The sequence below is a fragment of the Silurus meridionalis genome, chromosome 4 (assembly GCF_014805685.1).
Source record: "Silurus meridionalis isolate SWU-2019-XX chromosome 4, ASM1480568v1, whole genome shotgun sequence".
NCBI classification, from domain to species: Eukaryota; Metazoa; Chordata; class Actinopteri; order Siluriformes; family Siluridae; genus Silurus; species Silurus meridionalis.
In genome coordinates this window covers 4,185,936-4,212,305 of record NC_060887.1, presented here as the reverse complement: position 1 = coordinate 4,212,305, position 26,370 = coordinate 4,185,936, and the positions used below count along the sequence as shown (strand labels likewise).

At 38.1% G+C, this 26,370-nt stretch overlaps 4 protein-coding genes and 3 long non-coding RNA genes across 8 annotated transcripts in view; 2 read left to right on the top strand and 5 right to left on the bottom strand.

Annotated features, from left to right (window-relative positions):
* Nucleotides 1-26,370, top strand: part of LOC124384578 (zinc finger protein 850-like) — a 1,373,244-nt gene that overhangs the window by 188,732 nt on the left and 1,158,142 nt on the right. The gene's annotated exons all lie outside the window — the stretch shown is intronic.
* The window catches only part of LOC124384657 (leucine-rich repeat flightless-interacting protein 1-like), a 794,289-nt gene that overhangs the window by 297,940 nt on the left and 469,979 nt on the right, over nt 1-26,370 (bottom strand). The window lies entirely within an intron of this gene.
* Nucleotides 1-26,370, bottom strand: part of LOC124384686 — a 201,839-nt gene that overhangs the window by 164,262 nt on the left and 11,207 nt on the right. The window lies entirely within an intron of this gene.
* On the bottom strand, nt 1,781-4,577 carry LOC124384608 (little elongation complex subunit 1-like). 2 transcript variants are annotated; one of them, XM_046847602.1, is made up of 7 exons: nt 4,520-4,577; nt 3,889-3,975; nt 3,425-3,585; nt 3,081-3,271; nt 2,376-2,476; nt 2,183-2,281; nt 1,781-2,072 (listed from the first exon to the last, which is right to left on the bottom strand). In XM_046847602.1, the coding sequence occupies exons 3-7, from the start codon at nt 3,557-3,559 to the stop codon at nt 1,870-1,872; spliced, it is 729 nt and encodes a 242-aa protein (XP_046703558.1). In that variant the 5' UTR covers nt 3,560-3,585; nt 3,889-3,975; nt 4,520-4,577; the 3' UTR covers nt 1,781-1,869. The 2 variants fall into 2 exon arrangements, with proteins under 2 accessions (XP_046703558.1, XP_046703559.1); XM_046847603.1 differs by lacking the exon at nt 4,520-4,577 and adding an exon at nt 4,084-4,109.
* On the bottom strand, nt 5,641-5,996 carry LOC124384799. The gene is made up of 3 exons (XR_006925614.1): nt 5,969-5,996; nt 5,816-5,853; nt 5,641-5,697 (listed from the first exon to the last, which is right to left on the bottom strand). It is a non-coding gene; the product is annotated as an uncharacterized LOC124384799 (long non-coding RNA).
* On the bottom strand, nt 7,019-8,085 carry LOC124384713. The gene is made up of 4 exons (XR_006925515.1): nt 7,892-8,085; nt 7,686-7,789; nt 7,448-7,601; nt 7,019-7,282 (listed from the first exon to the last, which is right to left on the bottom strand). It is a non-coding gene; the product is annotated as an uncharacterized LOC124384713 (long non-coding RNA).
* Nucleotides 8,421-10,506, top strand: LOC124384621 (RING finger protein 225-like). The gene is made up of 3 exons (XM_046847628.1): nt 8,421-8,505; nt 8,624-8,723; nt 9,767-10,506. The coding sequence occupies exon 3, from the start codon at nt 9,780-9,782 to the stop codon at nt 10,440-10,442; it is 663 nt and encodes a 220-aa protein (XP_046703584.1). The 5' UTR covers nt 8,421-8,505; nt 8,624-8,723; nt 9,767-9,779; the 3' UTR covers nt 10,443-10,506.

The window sequence follows — 26,370 nt, the reverse complement described above, 5'->3', positions numbered from 1 at the left end:
TTATCAAGTTTTTTTTTTTTTAACCACAGTTGTTTTTTGGTTTTTAGGTCACCTCGTGTCCCAACAAAGGGTTTTAAAGCTTTTATTACTTTGCATTTAAGAGTGTTTATGGTGGTTTGGGTATTGAAGGAGATTTGGTGAAACACTAGGGGGCGCATTTGTAGTGAGTCTCTGTGTGTCTCTATTAGCAGGTATGACGACTCATTAACAATTCTTTAGTAAACTGCATTGTGAAACTATTTGTTTTTATGCTGATCATGTTGTGTAAACATGTAAAAGTGTATAAAAAAAGAGACAGTAAACATCTCCATGAACAAATGAGATTATGTGGTATAAATCATTGTCTATCTATATGTTATATATATATATATTTGACTTGTTCATTCAGCTTGCACATTTCTTAAATGCCGTGATCTTATAACCTTCTACTTCTGCACATTTCTTTTCAATGCCATAGCCATAACCACTTACATGTACTTCTTAACAATGTCCACACGTCTCTGCACAGCTATACCCCTTTATATTTATTCACTGTACATTTACAGTGTATTTATCTGCACGATTTTCACGATTGCTACATTTTGCACTTCTGGTAGATGCTAAACTGCATTTCGTTGCTGTGTACCTGTACTATGCAATGACAATAAAGATCTACCTACCAACCAACCAACCTACCTACCTACCTACTTACCTACCTACCTACCTACCTACTTACTTACCTACTTAACTACCTACCTACCTACTTACTTACCTACTTAACTACCTACCTACCTACTTACCTACCTACTTACCTACCTACCTACTTACTTACCTACTTAACTACCTACCTACCTACCTACCTACCTACTTACCTACCTACTTACTTACCTACTTAACTACCTACCTACCTACTTACTTACCTACTTAACTACCTACCTACCTACTTACCTACCTACTTACCTACCTACTTACCTACCTACTTACCTACCTACTTACTTACCTACTTAACTACCTACCTACCAAAATGCGTCAGCATTTTTCTGTCCTCTGATTGGTTGGTCAGAGGGAAACTGTTACAGCCAAGTTCAACTAACAAAACACGTGTGTAGCTCTGTGTTCACATGAATACATCTGAGTTAGACTTTTTAATGCCTATGGAGGAAAAGAAATTGATTTAATTTCGGATATTCTTAAAAATACATTTTAAAGAAAAGCTGGAGATGGTGAGGAGGAGGTGCACATTATGAGTCTGCATCTCTGCTGAGTAGGTTGTATTTTATTTACATTTTTATGTTTTTGTCATGTTATTAGACAAATATTGATTCTGAACTGCTCCAGATGATGTAGGTGACACCTTTGCGGTTGTAGTGTAGAGGATGGCATTTGAACTGGGTTTCTTGCTTTAATAAAATGGTTTTCACCTCCATATGTGAAATGCCTCTCTCTCTGTGTAATGCTCTGTTCTATTGCGTTTTGTATTGTATTGATTGTTTCTATAATTGCGACATGACAGTGGTGGTATTAAGAGGTGGATTAAGTCGGGTAAGTCCCCACTGAAGGCCCAGGTACCAAATGCACGTCCCGCCACTGATATAATCAATAATGTATAAAGGGTGTATGTGGTCATCCACAATGCTGGTTGCTTTGTGAGACCAGATGAGGTTCTCCACAGCTGAACACAAAGATTGCTGAGTCAGCACCAGTCCATTATCCACTGCATTTCCTGTCTGAAAGCGTCTCGTCGTTCTTGTTGATGAGACTCATGATGGTCATGTCACTGCTAAACTTGATGATTGAGCTGTGCATTGCAGCACAGTCATGATTCACAGTGTGAACAGCTGGTGACTGAGGATACAGACCTGGGGGATGCAGTGCTCACTATAATAATCACTACAGTAGTTTCTTAGAGTTTTGTGACTTGGTCTGATGACAAAGGAAGCTGATTTGCGTAATGCATTTGATGACGGCTGGGGGAACGGGCTGTGTGCTGTTTTTCCTCCATGATTCCAATGTCTTCAGAGCTGCTTCAGGGTTGCTGGGTGCCAGATCATGAGTGGCATAGATGACTGAGAGCTGCACTTCCCATGGCATACCTGCACACAACATCCAATACAAAATTAGGATCTGCTGAAGCACAAAACTAAACATCAGAGAATAAAGATAAAGATCGATAAAACATCTTTATTTGATGCTTTAGAAATACCTTTTGAGAAGTTTTGCATTCCAAACTGATTTATGCTTTTTGCCAGATTTTCAAATGACATTAGCAGGTTCTCCTTAAGTCCTAGTTGACCAAGTCGCCCTGTTTGAGAAGGACAAAGACCACTAGTGAAAAGCTGAAAAATCCAGAAATAATGTGAGATGATGCTCTGAAACAGGATTTACAGTAAACTTACCAAGTAGCCTGAAAACTGCTGCTACACAGACGTCTCGGAACGGTGTTTGCTCTGTTCTTGCTTGCCTCAGCCAAGTGTTCAGGATCAGCCAAAGATCCTTCCTAGTAAATAAAAAAGAGGAGAAATGGATATGTTGAGGGTCTTTGTGGTGGTTATGGAGCAGCCATTGTGGTTTTATGATCACTTGTGATTTTATGCAACATGAATGGGAACTTTTCAATATTTTAAACGACCACTAGATTATTGACCGTTAATGGAAAAAGTCAGGAATAAGAACTAGGTCACAGGTTAAAGGTGCTTTTTACTCGTCACATGTACCTTACAGCACAGAGAAATTCTTTCTTCACATACCCCAGTGACGATAGAAAGCCGGGGGCAGAGCACTGGGTCAGCCATTACTGGAACTTGGTGATCCTGGGGCTTGAACCCCTGACCTTCACCACTGAGCTACCACTTCCTAAATAGAGACCCTTCCATGGTGAAATACTTACAGCTAAAGTTACAGAATTCTCTCTGACTGTCTGAACACTATTCCTGGAAACTTAATTTATAAATGCACAATAAACATTTTCTCACAGAAACATCACCATATCAACAATTACCACATTTTTCCCTATGAGATCTTATTGTATTAAAAATTAGATATAAAAATGGCTGTTTAAATATTAACTTTACAATATGCTGAAGATGTTTTGCATTCAGTACCGTATAATATTGGTAATGGTCCAAGTCCAGCCCAGTTGTGCACACAGAAGATCCAGGCTGAAGATGTAGTTCCAGGTAGCAGGGCAGAGATCATAACCATACCAGCTGTTCTCCAGGAACCTCAGACTGCTGTCTTCCAGAAAAGACTTCAGGGTGCTGGTGATAGCATTGTGGATGTTTCCCGGAGGCTCCTGGGAGAAAACACATCATTATTTAATACCCACTAAATTTACACTGATACTTGGAAATCAAAGGTAGATTAGGAGGCAGTAAAATACTTGATAAAGTCCAGTTAAAAAAAAAAGAAAAAACACTGAGAGGAACACTGAGGATCAGCTTCTTACCTCATCCCAGTGCAGATACTTGGTGAGCAAGTGAAATATCTTTCCCTTTGCTTTCAGGTTGCTCACTATGTGAATTGCTCGGCATAAAGAACTTTCATGGGACAAAAAACTTGGCCATGCTGTCACCATGACCATAATCACTTTGGGGGCTTCAAGAAAATCTGCAAAGCAACAAAACAATAGAACATAAATACATGGTATAAAAAGGAATACATTGGATATAAAAAGTTGACACAACTTATAAAATTGCAGGTTTTTTTAAATATAAGACAGAAATAACAATATAGATAATATGAATATGCAAACACATCAAAATGATTACAAAAGATTCATTAATTTAACTACAACCATGTAGGAAAATGTGTTATGGTCCAACGAGACAAAGGTTAAACGTATTTCCCATAAATCTAAAAGCTATGTTTGGTGCAAAGCTGATACAGAGCATCCTTCAAGTAACATCATACCAACATGGTGGTATGGTGGGGGGCAGCACTATGCTTTGGAGCTGCTTTTCTTCAGCTGGGCAGAAGCTTCTGTCCTCTGTGAAGAAGCTGAAAATAAAGAGGAGTTCACATTTTAACATCACAATGACCAGAAGCACATATCAAAATTAGAAAAGGATCATCACAGTACTGGAATGCTCCAGCCAGAGCCCAGACCTCAACCCAATCCAAAACCTATGGAATAACCTACAATGAGCCATACACAGGAGATCACCTGCAATTTAAAGAAACATTTTTGCAAAGTAGAGTAGATAAAATTCCAAAGTGTAGATGTGGGAAGTTAATAGAGATTATTCACAAAGACTTGATGCCATAATAAAGGCAAGTTGTGCTTCCACAAAGTATTAGTTATGGGGGATTTTCAGACTTATGCAATCAAGCTGTGATCGTTTTTATTTAAAAAGTTACCAATTAATAATTATTTCTTTTGTCTCTGGATATTTATATTTAAAAAAAAACTGCCATTTTATAAGGGTGTGTAAACTTTTTACATCCACTGTACATCACCAACAACAAGACACAATTGTCTTCTTTGTATCAGTGTCCAGATCATTTTTAGTAGATAAGTAATGAAATATCAGTATAATCTCACCTTCTTTAAGGAGTCTGTAGGCGAGAGCATGTGCTTTGTGAGAGTCTCCTCTCTGTTGACATACGCCTACATAAACCCTACAGAGAGACTGCAGGAGATCATGTCCCATAAACCCTCTCTCCACCTTGATCTTCTCCAAAATCACAAACAGAAACGTCTCTGCTAAGGACTACATGAGATGGAGGAAATTTTTAAGCTTCCAAGTGAATAAACATGTATTTAAATCATGTATTTAAAACAAATATTAGGAAGTTAAGACTTGACTGTAGACTGGGTTTAGGAAAACTATTAGATATTGTATAAAATGTACAAAATTTGACATGATAAATCATATCTACTGTTCAGTTTAAGAACATCAGGACCAGTGAATTATGGATCAACTTTAAAAAATGAGAAACTCAAATCCACAGCTAAAGAATAAAGTGTTTAAATCGCATGCACACTAAATAAAACAGAAGATAAGAACTGACCTCGTTTACACAAAACTCAGAAATGATGTGTTTCTCTTCATCTCTCAGAACAGGAAGTTCTCTTTGCTGTGGGCTTTGGGTCTGTATGAATATAAAATAAATTTATATCATTTGTCACACGCCCTTATCCCGAGAGACTTACAATATTTCTTCCTAGATCTTAAAAAATGACTGTTACACATTTAGGTTCATTAAGACGGTGAAGAATTTGCCTTGTCAACACTTTTTCCATTAATGTTCCAATACTTTTGGTGATAATGTACATACTAGGTTTAGCACATGCTAAGATTAAACTGTTTATCCACTAAAATTAGATTACAACATGTCACATTTAAATACGTTTATCAGCTTCCTGCTTGTTTATTTTTTATTATTATTATTTTTAATAATTGTATTATTAATTATTTGTGTTAATTTATTCCATATTCAATGCAAATACAGAACACATCAAAATGCATAGAAACTTAGTATTAGAGATTTTACTGTTACCTTTGTTCAACTTGTTCTCCACTTTGTAAAGTTTTTCCTGTTGAGGATCGAAAACAAAAAACAGATTTAGTTTTATTAGTCACATTTCTCACTAAAAGTTCAATAATGTCTGCATTTAAAAATGGAAAGAAAGTACCTCCATTAAGCGAAAGCTTTTCTCCATGCTGCTGATTTTGTATTTCAGGCCTCGGATTTCCAGATTTTGTCTGGTGTTCACTTCTGTAAAATAATTTACAAAATGAAATGAAAAGGTGCTCAGATCACATTATCACATTATATGTGTATTTTAATAGAACTGAATCATGCAGTAATAATCAACTTGTACTTTCTTACACACCTTTAAGTGCCAGAAGCTGGTTTTCAACACTGGCATTTCTGTGGAAGGGAAAAGAAACATTTAGATAAAACATTATATAATATATTATTATATTACATATTATATAGTATCACTGCAATGATTGGAATAAATTATAAAGAGCAAAAAACATACTTGTGAGTGTTGCTGAGTAGCATAAGGCTCTTAATGACCTGAAGCTCCTGCTGGCTTATGCTCTTCTTTTCCATTTCTGTATTAATGTTTATTTTATTCTACTTAATAATAATAATAATAATAATAATAATAATAATAATAATAATAATAATAATAATAATGTTATTAGGTTCAGCAGGTTCACAGAATAATTTACGAGTCACTGTTCTATAAACAATAAAACATTTTATTTTTAATGACTGAAAATGCTACAAAAATGTCACATGATGAAGTATAATAATGCAAACACACAAAGATCCAAATACAATTTCCAAATGATGTATATATTAGTAAGGGGGATTTAACAATAAATATAAACATTTATGAATAAAAAGTTCCAAAGTGGGTTAAAAAAAACAACCTAATAATAAACAACAATAGATACAAATATTAAATCCACAAATTTATTATAACACAACTATATAATATTAGCAAACAATATTTATAAACTGTAACATTAACACGTCTCTGAATGACTTAAAACAGGAAGAAATGATTAAAGGAGCAGAACTGGAAGAAACAGCAGGACTGGATGCAGATGAAGGACTGGATGAAGGAGATGGACTTTGACTACCAGGCTGTAAAGACACATATTGTATATTATAATTTAAGCATAATAATAATAATGCTGATGATGATAATGACACATGAAGGGCTTTTTAAATGACATGAATCTGCATTGGTACATTTACATTAGGTTTGGCTGCTGAATTGTTGCTGAAGGATCCAGCTTTTAAATGTCCCATATAATGAAAAGAGACTTTTGATAAAATAAGTGTTAAAGTTAAATAAGTACATTAAGAAAACAATGCATACATTTTAAGTACTTTATTATTGCAATTTCCAGCAAAAATATTACATCACACAGTAACAAGAGATTTATTTTCATTCACATTCACATGCAAAGAAAAAATTAATGAAATGAGAAGAAATAAAACTGCTGAAATTTAAGAAAGAAAAATCCAATGTTATTTAAACTTTACAGAAAAAAGGCATTTTCTTTTCTTCTTGTTTACACTGAAATAATGCAAACAAATTCACAAATAAATTCATTAATTCGCTGCGGAGGAAAAAAATACAAACAGAAACCACATCAGGAACTTATTGAGCGCCATAACCGACCACGTGACCACTAGGCTGCTTTTCAGGCCAAGTGATGGCGCTACATGCTCTGTACAAGTCTGTGATGAAAATCTACAAATGTTTCACGGATTCTTTCATTCCGTCGTACTTCACCTTCATGGTACAGTAAACATCCTGGTACTGTTCCCACTCCTAAAACACAACCATGGAACAGAAGAGCTTTAATCTTTACATCCATTCAATCAACAAGAAACTCAGCATCTCCAACTAGAAATACAATTTTTCTTCTCTTCAAGTTCATACAGCATGTGGAGGAACTCATCATGTACTGCTTAATGCAAGGAGTTTCCCACTTACTGCCATTAACCTGCTGCACTTCCTGTTAGTCTGAAGAAGCTCTTCCTCTTTCAGCTCAGCTGAGGCTACAGTAAGTCCATGTCTGATACCAGTTTGTAGATCTCTTTCTGTAGCTGAACACTGGACTCCAGCACCTGCTCGTGTTTCTTCTCAGCTTCATCCAAAAGACCTGGAAGTTTTACAAGAAAAAGCTTGTCGGTTTAATTGACGTCTACACAGACATTTAAACACTTGATACCTGTAGTGACTCCTTGCTGTAGGTTACAGTTTCCCTCAGATGATTGTACTGGTACTTCAGGACACTGTGAGTCTCTCACTCCTGCTCACACTCCTAAAACACTGCTATGAGGAAGAGGATCACGGATTCAGTCATTAATGTTCACATCCACAATGAGACTCTTCATTCAGCTGTACAATCATTTACACCAGGATTACGTTTCTCACCTTGGTGTTGATCACACACTCTCTGTGTGTCTCACTGAGCCGTTCCTCCAACTCCATCACTCTGTCCTCCAGGTTGGACCGCTCGCTGTCCACCGGTACACGGGACAGCAGACTGCAGTTCACTGGAAGTATTTAATGTTTTTTCTGATGAACACAGAACAAATCAGCAGCCTCTGTGGTGATATTTCACTTATTGTTCTCTATAAAAAAAAAATGTGTAGTAGACTTATCACAATGTGTTCTCACATTCATAAAAATACACCCAAAAAGTGTAAAATAATCACACAGATAGATAAAGTAACATCACACAAAGATTTGAGTGAAAAAAATAAATATAAAAGTCTTCTTCTTTCAGCTGCTACCGTTAGGGGGCGCCACAACGTCATATTTTTCTACACTACCCTGTTTTACATTTCTGTCTCTTAAAAAAAAATATATATATTATATAATATATAAGAAATTCATATCGAAATAAATTAACTTTTCATAAATGTAGGAGAAACCCACCACTTCAATGAGATTACAATAAAGAAAGAGAAGAGGAGGAATCAGGACAGGAAGTGACATCAGCTTCTATTATCAAGGCATTTAAGAGAAGCACCCATTTTGATCAGGTAACTACATTTTTAAACACAGATATGAGTATAAACATGACAAATCAACAGTTTTGTATGAGTTGAAACAGGACATGTAAATTGAACAGGGTAAATTATACACCTGTAACATCTATAGGTTTAAAACGAGGAAAAGGGTTGTTACGTCACAGGCGATGTGGGCGTGGCTAAATAACGCTGATGTGAAGCGGAATCCAGAGATTCATCGTGTTTCATCTGTAAGTTTCTCCATCAAACTATTTTCTATTCAACATGTTTTTATTATTTATAGTGTCATTTTCTTATAGGAAAGATTTTTTTATACTTTTGAAGACTTTTGCGGAAGTATTTCTTCCCGTGATGCATTGCGGGATGCATAAATTAACCAGTTAATATATATATATATATATATATATATATATATATATATATATATATATATATATATAAAATATAATGAAATTAATTGGGTGAACTTTTTCCTCTACAATGATCGTGTCAATTGTAAAGATCTCTTGGTATAAATACAGTATGTATGGAGTAAAAACAACCTGTACATTTCTCACTTCCAGACAGTATTATGAGATGTTCATCTGCTGGAAGTTCATGTTTAATGTGCATGTTTTATAGGATTTATAAGCTGAATAAATGTTTTAATATTGGTTTAATTTTAAAAACACTTCTGTCGAGAAATTACAGACTCAATCATAGACAGTATTCCACAATCTCACACCATGGCTGTATAATAATTGCATGTGCACATTTAGTACTTATAATTCATTGATGATACATTTGTCTAGAATACATTCAGAGAAAAATGTGGTACTTGAAGACGGTAAATATTTGGCAGTTAATTACGCATTTCACTTTAAGCAGCTATTTGTGGAGAGGGACATGTTTATTTATTTAAATTCCCTACATGCAATGCCCCCCTAACCCTAACCCTAACTGTAACTCTACCTCCCCACCAGGTGTGGTGCCACTGTGCACTGCATATTACTGCATACCCCATATTTGCACCCCTGGTCAGACACTGTGAATGACACACATGTGGTACATGCACACAGCTCCAGCCTGCTCTCTCTGCTGCTTTGCATGACTCTGTGTTGTTGCATTTCAAAACAAATGTATCATTAACAGTAGGAAAGGCTTTTTGCTGGTTAAGAATCGGACACATGTGAAACTCACATACTGGTGCTGTATTTAATAAATCGTGTTTGTAAAGCAAATAATCCAGATTGTGGTGTGTGTGTGTGTGTGTGTGTGTGTGTTTGATTTTCAGCTCTCGAACAGACATGGATCGCTCTCCTTATGCCCCTGACAGCCCCACGGAGCCCACAGCGCCTTCTACAGCACCATGCACAACACCCTGCACCACCACCACGTCTTGCACCATGGAGGTCTCTGAAGCCCAGGTTTTCTGTAATGATGACCTCCCAGACCTGGAGTGTGCCGTGTGTTTCAGTCAGTTCAACAACGTCTTCAACACACCCAAAGTGCTGCAATGTGGCCACACCTTCTGCCTGGAGTGCCTCGCACGCATCAACATAAAATCCTCTCAGCCCGACAGCCTGCAGTGCCCTCTGTGCAGAGCGTACACCCCTGTGCCCACCCTGGGCCTCCCTAAACTGGCGACAGACAGCGTGGTGCTGTCCTGCCTCCCCGAGGCCATGCAGCGTGTCTACAGCATCCACTTCAACCGCAACAGAGGCAAGCTGCAGTTGAAGGGCATCCCCAGCTCTGTCCCACCTTCCCCGAACCGTCAGCACCGCAGCCTGGACCTCGGGGAGCAAGTCAACACTGAGCTGGAACATTATCCACCCAGCGGTGTCTGCCCCCGCTTCATCCTGATCATGGAGATAGCATTCCTTATCATCGGTTTCTGCCTCCTTTTCTTAGTTTTTCACTTACACAATTTAAAGCCAGAGATTGGCTTACATGCACACGATTTACCTTGACTGTTGATTTGTGTAAAGCTGCTTTGAGACAATGTCTGCTGTGAAAAGCGCTATAGAAAAAAACTTGACTTGACTTGTTAGTGTTAAGATGTTTCTCACACAGTTTCACACACACACATTCCTTTGTCTGTTCAGTGTCTATAGAATATTTATGATGTTAGTCTGTAAGGTAAACAGGAGTCTAATCTGGCTCACACATCTCCAGCTAGTATATCCTCTTGTCTAAACAGGAAACAAGTTTCGTCAGCCTTTTCTCTTCCCTGTGTGTATATACACGTTCTGCTGCCTGCAATAAACAGAAGAGGAAGCATTTGCTGTGTGCCATGTGATTCTTCCTGATATCAGAAAGGCACCACGGGCATAGCAGGTCATATGGAAAACCTCTCCAAGATTTAAGTTTCGTTTGGGCATGATAAAAATCTAACAGTTTTGGTGTCAGAAGCGAGATACTTTCAGCAATATCCAAAGGGAAATCACGCATCAAGGTAAGTTTTAGGATACTTCCTTGTTTGTGGGGATTGTCCCGTATGCCAGCCAATAGGGCTGCATATGTGTTCGTGTCTTGGTTATGCATTAATTGTTTAATGATAATTTCCTTTGGAGGGATGATTTTGTCACGACATTGGTTTCCTCACCTTAGATGTAAGATGCAAGATTAGAAGACGTTTTTTACGGTCTGTCTAGTACAGGCGATATTGTCTGAAGTATCCAAAAGAATCCACGATAATTTTTATATGCCCGAAAAAATAGATTTATGAAAAATTAATGCGAAAAGGAACTAAAGAAAAACGGACATTTTAAAAAGACTGTAACATTTTTCAAAAGACTTCAATCTTGTTTTGGCTTTATAGTCGATTTTTTTTCTCCTAACTTACAAAATTTGTGATCCAATTGGAGAGACTGGATTACTCTTTTGTTTGAAGACTGCGATCCCCTGGTGCCTTGCAGCTGTATTGTCTAAGTGTTATGTGTTGTGTGTATTGTCTATGTATTAAGTGTTGTGTGTCTGTTCTTTGTTCTGTGTAAAGATTGGATGTATAGGAATTGTGCTGGTTATTGAACTAATCCTTATTTAGATCATTTGGCATTATGGAGTAAAATTGTATTACATCTAGATACTTTTTCCTAGAGATTTAGATGCTGCTTGAGGTTTCTGCTATGCTCCAGGTTAAGTTAACCCGTTATGCTCTGCACTGCAACAGGAAGTGGTGCATTTCAGCCTCAGCACAAAACTCAAGGAGGAGGTCCTAGAAAAAGGGAAGTTCATCTTTAGGAATAGATAGATTTCCAATTTCATGTCCTGTAACTCACCTTTTGCCTGTAGTGACACCGACTGGTACAATTTTTATCATAGCTTTACAATAATTCCAAACTCGCCTTTAAACCTTTTAGGAAGAGATATGATGCACAAAATGAGAATGGAAATTCTGTTTTTTGAAACCAATGTCTCCCTGTCTTTTTCTTCTGTCCTTATGCTATCAACTGAGCCACAGAGGTCCTGCCTGATGAACCAAATTTAGGTGAAGTTAACCCTAAATTATGGGCCTCTCACAAAGATGAGGCAGGTTTAATCCAGGTAAAACCGTATCATGCACTCATGAAAACACATCATCCGATTTTTGTTAAACAATATCCATTGTCGAAAGAGAAAAATGTTGGCATTGCTCCAGTTATTGACAATTTATTGTCACAAGGTGTTTTGATCGAGACACAAGACCGTATAACACATCGATTAATCCTGTCTTGAAGGCAGATAAAAAATGCTGGAGGCTAACACAGGATTTACGTGAGATTAATAAATTAGTTATTCCGTTAGCTCCTTTGGTGCCCGATGTAGCTATCATTGTTAACTCTATACCAGAGACTCACAGATTTTTTACTGTGATTGATCTTTGTTCTGCTTTTTTCTGTGTCCCTTTGGCCTCAGAGACGCAGCCGCTTTTCGCATTTACCTATAGGGGACGTCAATTCACCTGGACCCGTCTTCCTCAGGGTTTTGTTGACTCGCCAGCCGTATTCTCCGCTGTAGTGCACAGAACTTTGGCTGATATCCACCTTCCAGAAACAACCTGGATCCTTCAATACGCAGATGACATCCTCATCACATGACTGACTGAGCAGGACTGCTACACAGCATCAGTGATTGTCTGCAATGTCCTGGCTCATCCTGGATTTAAAGCTTCACACCAGAAACTACAGTGGGTGAAGAGAAAGGTCTCATATCTGGGCCATGTGATCTCAGAAGGCCAACGTAAGATATCGCAGGACCGAGTGCAGCTTGTGACTGGGTTTTCAAGACCTCAGACTGTGAAACAGATGCAGAGCTTCTTGGGACTGGTGAACTACTGCCGAGCATGGATCCCTGACTGCGCACAGCATGATAAAGTTTTGAGTAGTGCTATTGATCACAAAGCTCCTCTATCACATCTCATTCTGTGGACTCATGAAATGACTGACAGTTTTGCTGCCCTCAAGAAGGCTATACAGTCTGCTCCAGCTCTAGGTCTTCCGAATAATGCTAAGCCTTTTTACCTCTATGTGCACGAGCGTGGTGGTACGGCTGTGGGGATCCTAGCCCAGGAACACGGTGACAGATATCGCCCTGTTGCGTATCTTTCCAAATCTTTAGACAACATAGCACAAGGGTTGCCCTCGTGCTTGTGTGCAGTGGCTGCTGCGGCTCTGATGGTCCGGGATGCTGAGAAAACGGTGCTGTCACATCCTTTGATACTGTACACCTCACAACAGGTAACAGCTATTTTACACAACATATGACAGCACAACGTAGATCTGGTTATGAGACCACGCTCTTGGGTACGGAAAACGTAACTATTAAGCCTCTTCTCAGCCGCATTCAGCTGTAGTAGCTCTGCGTGATCTGCTAGACGATATTGACTTAGATGGTTTTGACGACACACATGATTTCCTTAAACACATTGAACAAGAGACCTCTTGTAGGCCCGATCTTTAAGATACGGCCCTGGAAGAGTGTGATTGTCTATATGTAGATGTTCATGTTCAAATCCTTCTGGCGTGTATTTATGTGGATATGCGGTTGTAAGATTACCTGATGTAATAGTTGAAGCTAAATCATTACCATACACATCAGCAAGCTGCAGAGTTGGTGGCACTTACAAGAGCATGTCAGTAGTCTGAAGGTAAAGTAGTGACTGTATACAGTATACACTGATTCTAAGTATGCTTATGGTGTTGTGCATGATTTTGCCACATGGAAGCAAAAAGACTTTAAAACAGCTGATGGAAAGCCCATAGCACATTTTAATCTTATAGGCGACTTCTTAAAAGCTGTTCAACTCCCTGCCAAAGTGGCCATAGTTACACATATACCAGCTGTAGGAAATGTGAGATATCTGTTGGTTATAGTTGACAGATTCAGTAAGTGGCCAGAAGCATTTGCATGTGCTACAGAGAATGCTAAAACGGTTGTCAAAATATTAACAAAAGAGATCATCTCAAGGTTTGGAATTCCTAGTGTGAATAAAAGTGATAACGGCACACCTTTTGCTTCGAAGGTAACACAACTTTTGGCTAAAAGCTTAGCAAGTGACTGTTATTTTAATAATCCCTATCACCTACAGTCAGCTGGAGTGGTAAAGAGAACAAACAGAACCATTAAGGAACGTATTACCAAAGCCTGCATTGAAACAGGCCGAAATTGGACTATTGTTCTCCCGGTAGTACTCACAGAAATGAGAATGACCCCATCTTCAACAAAACTAACCCTTTAAAGGTTTTATGTTCTAACCTTTCCCGACCCCATGGGTCAGCGGACACACTGGCATTTCTTCTTTAGGTAACCTGGAAGTGATGGTGGACGACTACGTTTCTGCCCTGGTTGAGAAATTGAATTCTATCAGTGCTGATGTCTCACTAACTCTTCCTCTGCCCACAGATAAGCCAACACACCCTTTTGTGCCTAATCAGCAGGTCCTGATAAGAAGTCTGAAGCCTACCAAGGTCTGTGAGCCGAAGTATCTGGGTCCAGCGACTGTTCTAGCTGTAACCAGAACTGGAGTTCTGACTAATTATCAGCCACAGTGGATACACACAAGCAGGATTAAAACAGCACCCACTTAATCTATGCACTAATTGGTCTGTTGGCCTAAGAAGCCTACCTAAGTGAGTATTCAGGGCTGAAACAGTTGAGAGCCCACAGAAAGATCCTTTCTTTATAGTAGAAAGGGGGCCACCTCCGGGGTGAAGATCTGACTCACTTGACTGTTTAGTTTAGCTCACCCTGATACCTGCTCTAGGTCTAAATTCTATACAATATGTGCATAGTTGTAACTAGACTCCGAATTTTTCATTATTCTCTTTAAATACATTATTCAGTGAGAAGAAACTGTTCTGTATACCTTATAATACTGCTAATAGACATATTGGAATTATACTTTGTATGTTGCAATGTTTGATGACGATGGTAAGAGTGGTGATGATGAAGGATTATATGCATGTAGGGAATTAAATGGAATCTGAATGTTTTGTTTGTCTTTGTTTGTCATTTGCAGTTTATGTCACCGGTTCTGTTCTCAGGATGAACATCCTATGTTTTGGTGTGTAATGCTAAATCATAAATGATTTAAAGTGGCCATTGTTAGTGTTAAGATGATTCTCACACTATCTCACACACATTTCTTTGTCTGTTCAGTGTCTATAGAATATTTACGATGTTAGTATGTAAGGTAAACAGAGTCTTATCAGGGCTTACACATCTCCGGCTAGTATATCCTCTTGTCTAAACAGGAAACAACTTTAGGTCAGCTTTCTCTCCAATGTGTGTATATATACGTTCTGCTGCCTGCAATAAACCGAAGAAGACCATTTGCTGTGTGCGGTGTGATTCTTCCCTGAATTCAGAAAGGCACTACGGGCATCGCAGATTGTATAGAAAACCTCTCCAAGAATTAAGTTTCGTTTGGGCATGATAAATATCTAACATTCACCCTTGTTCACTTTTTGAATATAATAAATAAAAATAAATAAACAGACATTTTGTTTTATTTAAATGTTTACTTTTTGTGTAAATAATAAAAATGGACATGAATAAAAAACTTTTCAGAGCCTGGAACATCAACTAAATTAATATAAAATAAAAAAACAGGCCAAGGTTTTCACTTGTATGTTCCTTTCTTTAATAATGAAGTAATTTCTGTAGCACTCAGCGATTCTCCTCTGTCTTGAGCTTCAGACATTTTGCCTCAGTGTGCTCTAGTAGTCTAGTAGTGTTTTTAGTCATTTTTATTATTTAAAAAAAAACTTAAGACCATTTTGCAGGAGACTCGCGAATGATTTAAATCTTCCAAAACCCACACAATCGAGTATTTCAACGACCGCAACCGTATTCACCAATCAAATCTTACAAGTGCCATCATGCAGCATTACACACGGGGGTCACCACAGGATTTATATGTTTACAGTAATTACACTGATCATTAACACTGTGGCAAAATCACAGCATGAATTAGTGGCATCACCACCCGAGATACAATTTGAAGATGAAAATGTGACATGTGAACACGTTTCTTCATGCCAGTTTTGTCATAAACATCATTATAGTTAGGACTGAAAATGAGGACATAAAGAGAGTAACGACTGTGTGAGAGCGTAATGGCTGCATTTCCAGACTTATTGAAGGAAAATATGTAGTTCTATCTATCTATCTATCTATCTATCTATCTATCTATCTATCTATCTATCTATCTATCTATCTATCTATCTATTTACGGTATATATACATTATTTTGCCAAAACTTCGCGGACACCTGGTCATAAGTACGGTATGTGCTTTTTGAGCATCACATTCTACATTTAGTCCCAATTTGTGCTGATATTTTCCTCCACTCTTCTGGGAAGATGTTTTACTAGATTTTGGAGTCTGCTTGTGGACATTTCATCATCAGAACAAGAGTGTTAGTAAAGTCAGGTAGTGATGTAGGTGAGGTGAGGAGGCCTGGGGTTTTTCTTTCCTCTCAGTTTAACAGCAGTTACTGAAGCACACAGAGGAACAACTCAGTCATACACTAGGACACATTTCACTACCACATTTATACCTGTTTTTACATCTTTATTATTTCCTACAGTGTCCATTCACTGTATAAATGTAGATCAAAATACAGAAAAGGACATGAAAAGCGAAATACAATTATTTACCAACATTAGCTAGGCTAACTAGACAGCTAGCTATTCTTGCTTCTATAGTTTTCTTCCTCAGTCTAACTACCAGATTTTTAGTGAACCATAAGTAAACTTTATTTTATTTATTTATTTATTCGACTTTTAGTCAAAAAGTAGACGTTTCTAATAAACCAACAAACACAAAAGCAGCGCTAGCAAACCCGGCTAGCATGAGGCTAATGATAATGTCTCCTACACTATTAGCCGAAAGGTCCATTTCTGCTCACTGCAACATTTATGGAAATATTATCACTCTTTATTATCATTCTTTATTTAATTTAGACAAATGTATCCACTTTTTCCGGCAAGTCTGTGATCTTTATGCTAATGATCAGGAGTAAACACAAAATGAGGAACATCGCTTTTCCCCTCTTCACTCCGGTACCGATGGTCCTGATCACCTTTCCGCTTGTTTGGGGATTTTATGGGTGATTTGTTTCTAAATAATAATAATAATAATAATAATAATAAATGATAAACTCTGTGTTTTAAAGAAAATAAAATCCATAAAGCTCGAAAACTCACCGTTCCAGGGGTCGTACAAATCGCTTCATCCCAGCAGAGGGTCTTCATCCTCCACCTGGAACACGCCGTCTCTCGGAGCTACAGGAGGAAAATCAAAGTGATGCTGAGGAAAGAAAAGTCCAAACAAATAATATCAAATATATCATATAAAATATTTCATATAATAAAAATCAAAAGTGATCTTTTCAGAGTTGAATCCCAGTGGAAACGCGACTGATCTGAAGCTGCTGCTTTTTAGCTGATACACACTGTGTGGTCAAAAGTATTTGGACACTTGTCTTTTCCAGCCAGATGTGGTTCATAAATTCACCTAAAATGCACTTAAATGCTCCATCCAGCAAATAAACATGCAAACTGTTAAAACACTTCATATAAACAGAATGTAGAATCACTGAAAGCATTTTAAATGGGATTTAAATACCGCTACAGAGGGAAGCAGGAGCTTTTCTGTAGCTATTATTGCTTTTATGTTCATGGCACAGGACCAAATATCAGTTTATTTTATCTTTCCATAATGAGCTGGAATAAAACATAAATGCTGTGGTGACCCCCGTGTGTAATGCTGCATGATGGCACTGCTGGAGGATTACACCAATGGAAGATTAAGGAGAGAAAGAGTCTCCAGGGACCATGATGATTTCTTGGCCCATGATGATGACTGGATAATAAGCTGATTTAGATTCCTACAGCTGTGCTCCTGGATCTATGTGCTGAATTGGGTCCAGTACTACAGAGGGCAACACGCCAGAACCATGCCATCCCCGTCCAAATACAGGTCCTCACCACTCTGGGGTTAATGACAACAGGTTGTTTCTAGTGGGAAATGGTGTGTGGTGTTTTGCACAATGTGGCACTGAGGACCAGTTTCCCTCTCCCTCCTGACCTCCCCTCAGCATTATGACCCCGAGCCACAGCCCCCTGCCCCACAAGAGGGATATAAACAAGATGCAAGAATCCATGAGGAAAAAAAACCTGGAGCTTAACACACTCAAAACAGTGGAGATGATTGTGGATTTTAGGTGAACCCCCCCTGCTCTCCCCTCACTCACCATCATGAACAGCACTATGGCAGCAGTGGAGTCATTCAGGTTCCTGGGCACCACCATCTCTCAGGGCATGTAATGGGACAATCACATCGACTCCATTGTTAAAAAGGCTTAACAGAGGATGTACTTCCTTCACCAGCTTAGAAAGTTTAAAAGGAATTGCTTTAATAACTGTCTGGTTCTGCTCAGCTGTAAAATCAGACATCAGAGGACTACAGAGGACAGTTTAGACGGCTGCAATGGTTATCGGTCCTTATGTCCACTTTTCAAGAACTGTATACATCCAGAGTGAGAAAAAGGGCTTTGAAAATCGTGTTAACCACTACACAATGGAACCAGTTAAGGGACCCTAATGGTGGAATTTCTTTCCCGCTAGCAGGATACGGTTACTTTATATTTACAGTTGTGTTCAAAATTATTCAACCCCCACTGAAATTGATTGTTTTGTTCGGTTTGACATTGATTATGATCATTCAGTCATCCTGCTTACAATTAAATCAAAAAGGCACGTGTAGGTCAGACAAATATAACATAATATTTATAATGAAATAACCACAAATGTCTTTTCTGAGCTCAGTTTTATTCAACCCCCAAGTGACATTCAATCTTAGTACTTAGTACAACATCCTTTTACAGTTATAACAGCTTTTAAACGTGAAGCATAGCTTGACACAAGTGTCTTGCAGCGATCTACAGGTATCTTCGCCCATTCATCATGGGCAAAAGCTTCCAGTTCAGTCACATTCTTAGGCTTCCGCCCTGCAACTGCTTTCTTTAAGTCCCACCAGAGGTTCTCAATCGGATTTAAGTCTGGTGACTGCGATGGCCACTTCAAAATGTTCCAGCCTTTAATCTGCAACCATGCTCTAGTGGACTTGGAGGTATGCTTGGGATCATTGTCCTGTTGAAAGGTCCAACGTCTTTCAAGCCTCAGGTTTGTGACGGACTGCATCACATTGTCATCCAATATCTCCTGGTACTGAAGAGAATTCATGGTACCTTGCACACGCTGAAGCTTCCCAGTACCTGCAGAAGCAAAACAGCCCCAAAGCATGATTGACCCCCCGCCATGCTTCACAGTAGGCAAGGTGTTCTTTTCTTCATAGGCCTTGTTCTTCCTCCTAGAAACATAGCGTTGATCGATGGGCCCAAACAGTTCTAATTTTGTTTCATCAGTCCACAGAACACTATCCCAAAACTTCTGTGGTTTGTCCACATGACTTTTGGCATACTGCAGTCGACTCTTCTTATTCTTTGGGGACAGCAAGGGGGTGCGCCTGGGAGTTCTGGCATGGAGGCCTTCATTACGCAGGGTGCGCCGTATTGTCTGAGCAGAAACTTCAGTACCCACATCTGACAAATCTTTTCTCAGTTCCTCAGCAGTCACACAGGGACTTTTCTCCACTCTACGCTTCAGGTAGCGCACAGCTGTCGAAGTCAGCATCTTCTTTCTGCCACGACCAGGTAGCGTTTCAACAGTGCCCTTTGCCTTGAATTTGCGAATGATGCTTCCTATGGTGTCTCTTGGTATGTTTAACATCTTTGCAATCTTCTTATAGCCATTGCCCTTCCTGTGAAGAGTAATCACCTGTTCTCTTGTCTTTCTGGACCATTCTCTTGACCTCACCATGTTTGTAACCACACCAGTAAATGTCTAGAAGGAGCTGAGTATCACAGTCATTTTAAAGCTGCCTAATTGGTGCTTATTAGGCTTTATTGCTGCTCCCTGATATCCACAGGTGTTTTCAATACCTGATTGAAAACACTTCATTGAACCTCTGTTCTTCAGAGTGGTAGTCTTTAAGGGGTTGAATAATTATGTCAATGAAGAATTCACAAAAGAAACATTTACTACTGTATTACAAAAATAATTGATGTCATTTTAGTTGCATATGGTTCTTTAAGAAGTCCTTGTAGGATTTCATTCTGAATACAATTACAAATGTACACTAAATTACCTAAAACCATTTACAGCATTGGGGGTTGAATAATTTTGAACACAACTGTATTTTCATTGTGTTTTTTTATTTAAAAACTTGGCCACCTAGCACATGGGACTCAGCTTTTGTCTCTCTTCTTAAAGTGTTACGACCACTTTTGTGTGAAGCAGAGGAGATCACAACCACGCTATGGTTTTTAACTATTTAAATGGTGCTAAAAAGAGCTATGCTAAAAAAAAGCTCCTGAAATACTAGACATTTGCTGATAATTCAACATGATGATATATTTTCTGTGTTTTAGACCGGATGTTATGTGAAGCATGTTATGTTGTACGCCTAAGATCAGAAATAACCACAGGGTTAACAAGGTTAAGAATACCCAAAAACTTACTGAAATGTGAAATGCTGTTTTCCCCACTATTTTTAATACTAACTTACAATGGTGACGACTTTCCTTTGTGAAAGGGTCTTCACTCAGGTAGATCAATTTCCCCCCAAGTAGTGCTCTGTGGCGTAGCTGGATGATCATTAATCACGTGTTTAGCATTAACGTTAGCCAAAACTGTTAGCCAAAACAGAACACGGACGGTGAAATTAAACTGACCAGCTGGCAGAGGATTCTGTCTGGTCTTTAAGCCGTCCTCTAACGCAAATCAAGCAAAGATTTATCCAAAAAGAAAGATTCATTCTCAATTTAGCATTTGTAATTAGCATTAGGCGTATGACTGTGTATCATGTGGCTTTCGTATTATTCTTTGACTTAAATACCAGAGATTCTATTAACTCCTTTCACAACACAACCCATTTAAATACAGTTTATTGTAATAATTACAACTTACACAATAATCGTGTATTTTGAAACATTTCATTCAAATTTTACAAAGTGAACTGTCCAGACTTTTTTTCTCTCGTTTTTTTTTTTTTTTTACTGGAATGGGTGATAGTCGTCTGATCCAGTGCGGCAGGGGAGCAGATATAGAACTGTGAGACTGCAGTGCAGACCACACCGCATCGTGAAACCTCAAATCACCATCGTGACATCTCGATGAGAATACCATTGAGTCTGTTCCGATTGAGCCACAGAAGGTGATGGTGTAGTACGTTACAAAGGTGCTTTGCATGACGAAGTCCGTGAACAGAAAACTGTGAGTGCTCGGAGCAACCAGCGAGCGTGCAGGAACTCCAAATGACTGGACAAGGGTAATAGCCCTATGCACATGATAGATACGGGTGATCAGCTGAAGTCCTGCAGTAAGATCATAGACAGAGTTCTGGATGGAATCTAGCCACATTCCATCTGGGGAGAACATGTCAGCGTGGTGCAGAATGTCCATCACCGGTCTGAACCGGTCCGCATCAGTTTTCCAAACGAATTCGTCCTTTTTTGGTGGAAACCTGTACCATTTACGGGGTAAATTATGGCACCGTTCACCTAAAGGACAGGTGGGCTGCTCCAGGCACCACAGGCAATGCTTTTGAAGAAGAAGGCAAAAACAAGCATCGCAGGGAGCTCTAAAGGTGACAAAGTTGAAGCGATACCCCTCAGCACATGCTTCGATGTACGCACACGTGCCTTGATGCAGACGCATAACTTGCAAAGGCCTCCTATGTTCACCAGCTGCCATGTTCCTGCACACAGCATAAAATACACACAACAACAACATGATTTATATACGATATAATCAAAGAATCAGAATTGAAGCGTAGAAAGAGTTATAATCCCTCCATCCAAATCCACATAGATGTTTTGATCCATATCTGTGGAGATGTTTTCTGTAGAAGACTCTTCACCTGTAATTTTATACACTGGGAGCTGTACGTATTGTCTAAACAATGACAAGGAATTCCACAACAGATAAAACATGCCACGGCTGCAAGGATTATTAAAATTGTAGTCCCAGTCTGACCCTATTCTACTCTATTTATTAGTATATTATGTTCATTATACTTGGAGTAAACAGGTTACATGAGTTTGATTAAAATATGAGCTAAATAGGTTAAATTAAGCTACTTCATTGTATCTAATAGGATCTATACTAATTATTAGGTACATTTGTTGGATTAATATAAAAAGTTAAACTATAAAAGCTAATCTTAGCTAGCCGGCTAGTTACCCATGCTAATGTCGCTAAATAATTACTTTTTACTTTTTGAGTCTTCTACTAAATAATCTACAATATTCTACCATAATTATTTAGACGACTTACCAGGTACCTGTATGAAGAAATGTTCAATAGAAGAGAATTTGTAATGTTTTTTTAGTTGCTGCTAATCGCTGCTGCTTCTTGCTGCTGTTTGTTTGTTTGGTGGTTGTCAATTTTAGTGTCTCTTTACTTACAATTGGTAAATTCACAAATAAGAAACAAAAGCATGCTTTGAATTATATAGACGTGTCACACTGTGACATCACACCTAGATGCCCCGCCCTCTGCCGGTGACATCATCATGTCACTCACTTTATTTCTCTCTCTCTCTTTCTCTCTCTCTCTCTCTCTCTCTCACACACACACACACACACACACACACACACACACACACACACTCACTTTGTGCATGTACAGATTACAGAGGGACGATTACACACAATCCGGAAGTTGACCCGAGTGACTATATGAATGTTGTAGAATCATAAATGACCAGATGAAGCTGACTGAGGTGAACCCCTGAAACTAACCCAGGAACAGAGTAGGAACATTCTGACCACCTGCTGGTTTCTTTTTGAGAGACTGCTGAAAGGAAATTTCTTAAACTATCTATGGATTCAGTCTCGGTCGACCTCATTGTTTTGACAAGAAGTGATCAAACTGAACTCTTGAACGAGTCACTTGAACTGAATCTAAGGAGTCGAAATCATCGAATCGAGTCTTTTCGAACTGAATTGACCAAACTGAATGGACTGAATTATTAAAATTAATAAAATAAATAGTTTTTTTTTTTTAATGTTTTTCTACTAACTGCGGTTGTCAAAAGTTATACTTGAACTATGATGTTATGAGGCTGCATTGGAACTAAACTTTATAGTATTGTGTGCATCAGATGAACCCATGAAGAACTCATGTATTGTAAACTGATTTAATCTCTGTGTTATTGTGATTTAATATTTAAACTGATGCTGTGAATACTGTTCAATAACTGTTTATTTTATTACTTTAACTTCTGTTCATGTAAAATTGGGTTTAAACAAAACCTTTATTTTATTATCATTTACTTTTGTCCCGTTTTCCAACATTTTATCATGTGGATTTTAATTCTTAGTTAAATTTAAATGAAGTCCAATAATAATTTAACAATAGAAACAAAACACACACTATATTTAAGATATTTATGTATTTTAAAGGAATAAAAAATATTCAGTTAGTCATTGTGATTTCACCCTTTTACATCGTATCTCTGTTGGTTTCTTTTATTCAGCTCCATCTCACAGACGTTCTGGGACAGCTCTTAGGAGCGTTCTCCTCTGACAGTATCGTCAATTTCAGCTCTTCTTCCTCACCACTGAGATTGCTCCATTTATTAAACATCTCTCTACTCCAGCTGTTCCAGAGAACCCTCTGTCTGCCTCCTCACATCGTGAAGAATACTTTTACACGTGATATGGGCACACAGACCTCGTCTGACCTTCCTGCTGTTTATCATCAGGTGACACAGACCAACAATGAAGACTATGACGACTCCCTCAGTCCTGCATCAACTCTACCATCTCCTCCTTATCCTTCATGTTGGTCCCCTACTGATTATTCTCCTACTTCCCCCGTTCTCTCACCTGATCATTATTATTATCCTCCCATATCTTCCCCTGAGTCTGATCCTGATTGCTCACCCATGTCTTCTGCAGCAGCAATGACCCACAAACTCTTCTTTCCCAATAAACATGCTTAAGTCTGTCTTGTTTTTGTTTCTCCTACACACTCATAACATTAGTCAGACCCTATTCTACTCTATTTATTACTAACTGATTATTATTATTTTAATTATACTTGGAGTAAATAGGTTACATGAGTTTGATTAAATATACTATACTAATCACCAGTGTTGTGCTCGTTACTAAAAAATAGTAACTAGTTACAGTTATTCGTTACTTTATTCAAAAAGTAACTCAATTACTTTGCTGATTATTTACACCAAAAAGTAATGTGTTACTGTTAAAAGTAACTTTTTAGTTACTTTTAAAAGAACCTTCTTTAATGTTCCCATTAATGCCCTTTTATGCGTTATGGTCTACAAACACAAAACTGACTTAAAACAAAACTAAAGTGGCTTCTGCATCATAAAAGCTGTTGTGTTGAGCTCTTAAAAATGTTCCTTTCACAGCTGAAGTATGAAAACTATCAACAATGTAGAACAGAACACCGGGTTAGCTTCTAGCTTCTAGCTCCTCAGGCATGGAGTTTCTGGAGGTGTTGCTATCGCAGTAGATATGAGCTTCGAACCAGAAAGACACAGCTTACATTAGACTAAAAAGTTTTTGTCTTTATACTCAACTAAAGTGAAATAATGATCATATTTCCACTTTGAGAAACTCGTCTTGCTCTCGCCTCGACTCGCCATTACTGCCGCACAGACCTGAATAAACAGAGACACACCCACAGTGCGTGTCCAGAGAGAAGTTTATTAATAAAAAGCATGTTGGTTTAATTACAAAAAGAATTAATGCTCCAATGTTTGGAAAAGATCTCTAAAAGATCCTAACATTTGATGTAAACCTTGATATTGAAGACCCAAAGGTCCCTAATGTTTGTTGACAAATAGTGTTTTACATAAAAGAATCAGCTTTTATTTTACCAAAGGTTATGATCACATCTTGACATGTGGATTCGATTTGATTATAAATCTTAATGTTTCTATTTATTAATTCATGGAGCCATAAATCTTTTTGGCAAAATTTCCATCAAATTTTGAAAATCTTCAAAATTGTGTTATGGTCTACAAACACAAAACTGACTTAAAACAAAACTAAAGTGGCTTCTGCATCATAAAAGCTGTTGTGTTGAGCTCTTAAAATGTTCCTTTCACAGCTGAAGTATGAAAACTATCAACAATGTAGAACAGAACACCGGGTTAGCTTCTAGCTTCTAGCTCCTCAGGCATGGAGTTTCTGGAGGTGTTGCTATCGCAGTAGATATGAGCTTGAACCAGAAAGACACAGCTTACATTAGACTAAAAGTTTTTGTCTTTATACTCAACTAAAGTGAAATAATGATCATATTTCCACTTTGAGAAACTTCTTGCTCTCGCCTCGACTCGCCATTACTGCCGCACAGACCTGAATAAACAGAGACACACCCACAGTGCGTGTCCAGAGAGAAGTTTATTAATAAAAAGCATGTTGGTTTAATTACAAAAAGAATTAATGCTCCAATGTTTGGAAAAGATCTCTAAAAGATCCTAACATTTGATGTAAACCTTGATATTGAAGACCCAAAGGTCCCTAATGTTTGTTGACAAATAGTGTTTTACATAAAAGAATCAGCTTTTATTTTACCAAAGGTTATGATCACATCTTGACATGTGGATTCGATTTGATTATAAATCTTAATGTTTCTATTTATTAATTCATGGAGCCATAAATCTTTTTGGCAAAATTTCCATCAAATTTTGAAAATCTTCAAAATGTTTCTTGGTTGCTGCTAATCGCTGCTGCTTCTTGCTGCTGTTTGTTTGTTTGGTGGTTGTCAATGAGATACTCAAATTTGTATTATGACATCATAAAAGCGATTCTGTACACATCACTCTGGTCACATGACCAGCTGGAGACTTGAGTCCCAAAGCACTTAAAGCACAAACACACTGCAAAATATTATTTTAATACAAAATTACCTTCAAATATCAATCTAGAAAAATGGCCCTGAATCCTGTATGTACACAAAACAGACAAATGAATCTCATTTAAAATGCTTTCAGTGATTCTACATTCTGTTTATATAAATGTTTCCGCAGTTTGCATGTTAATTGGCTGGATGGAGCTTTTATTCATTAGTTATTTATCCAGTTATCATCTGTTAACCTGTTATTTCAACAAAACCAGATTTTTAATTCATTTTATTTGTATTGTGTTTTAACAATGAACATTGTTTCAAGCAGCTTTACACAGATAATGTGGTGATAAAATAAATATGATGTTCTATATGTGTAAGTTTGTCTCTGATGAACAAGCCGGTGCCGACTGTGGCGAAAAACTCCCGAGACGGCATAAGGAGGAAACCTTGAGAGGAACCAGACTCA

Excerpts from the sequence above, each read along its gene's own strand:
- LOC124384608 (XM_046847602.1), bottom strand. The coding sequence starts at position 3,559 with ATGGTCATGGTGACAGCATGGCCAAGTTTTTTGTCCCATGAAAGTTCT. Across the intron at positions 3,272-3,424 it reads AGTATCTGCACTGGGATGAG|GAGCCTCCGGGAAACATCCA; the intron begins GTAAGAAGCTGA and ends GTTTTCTCCCAG. Across the intron at positions 2,073-2,182 it reads AATGCAAAACTTCTCAAAAG|GTATGCCATGGGAAGTGCAG; the intron begins GTATTTCTAAAG and ends TGTTGTGTGCAG.
- LOC124384621 (XM_046847628.1), top strand. The coding sequence starts at position 9,780 with ATGGATCGCTCTCCTTATGCCCCTGACAGCCCCACGGAGCCCACAGCG.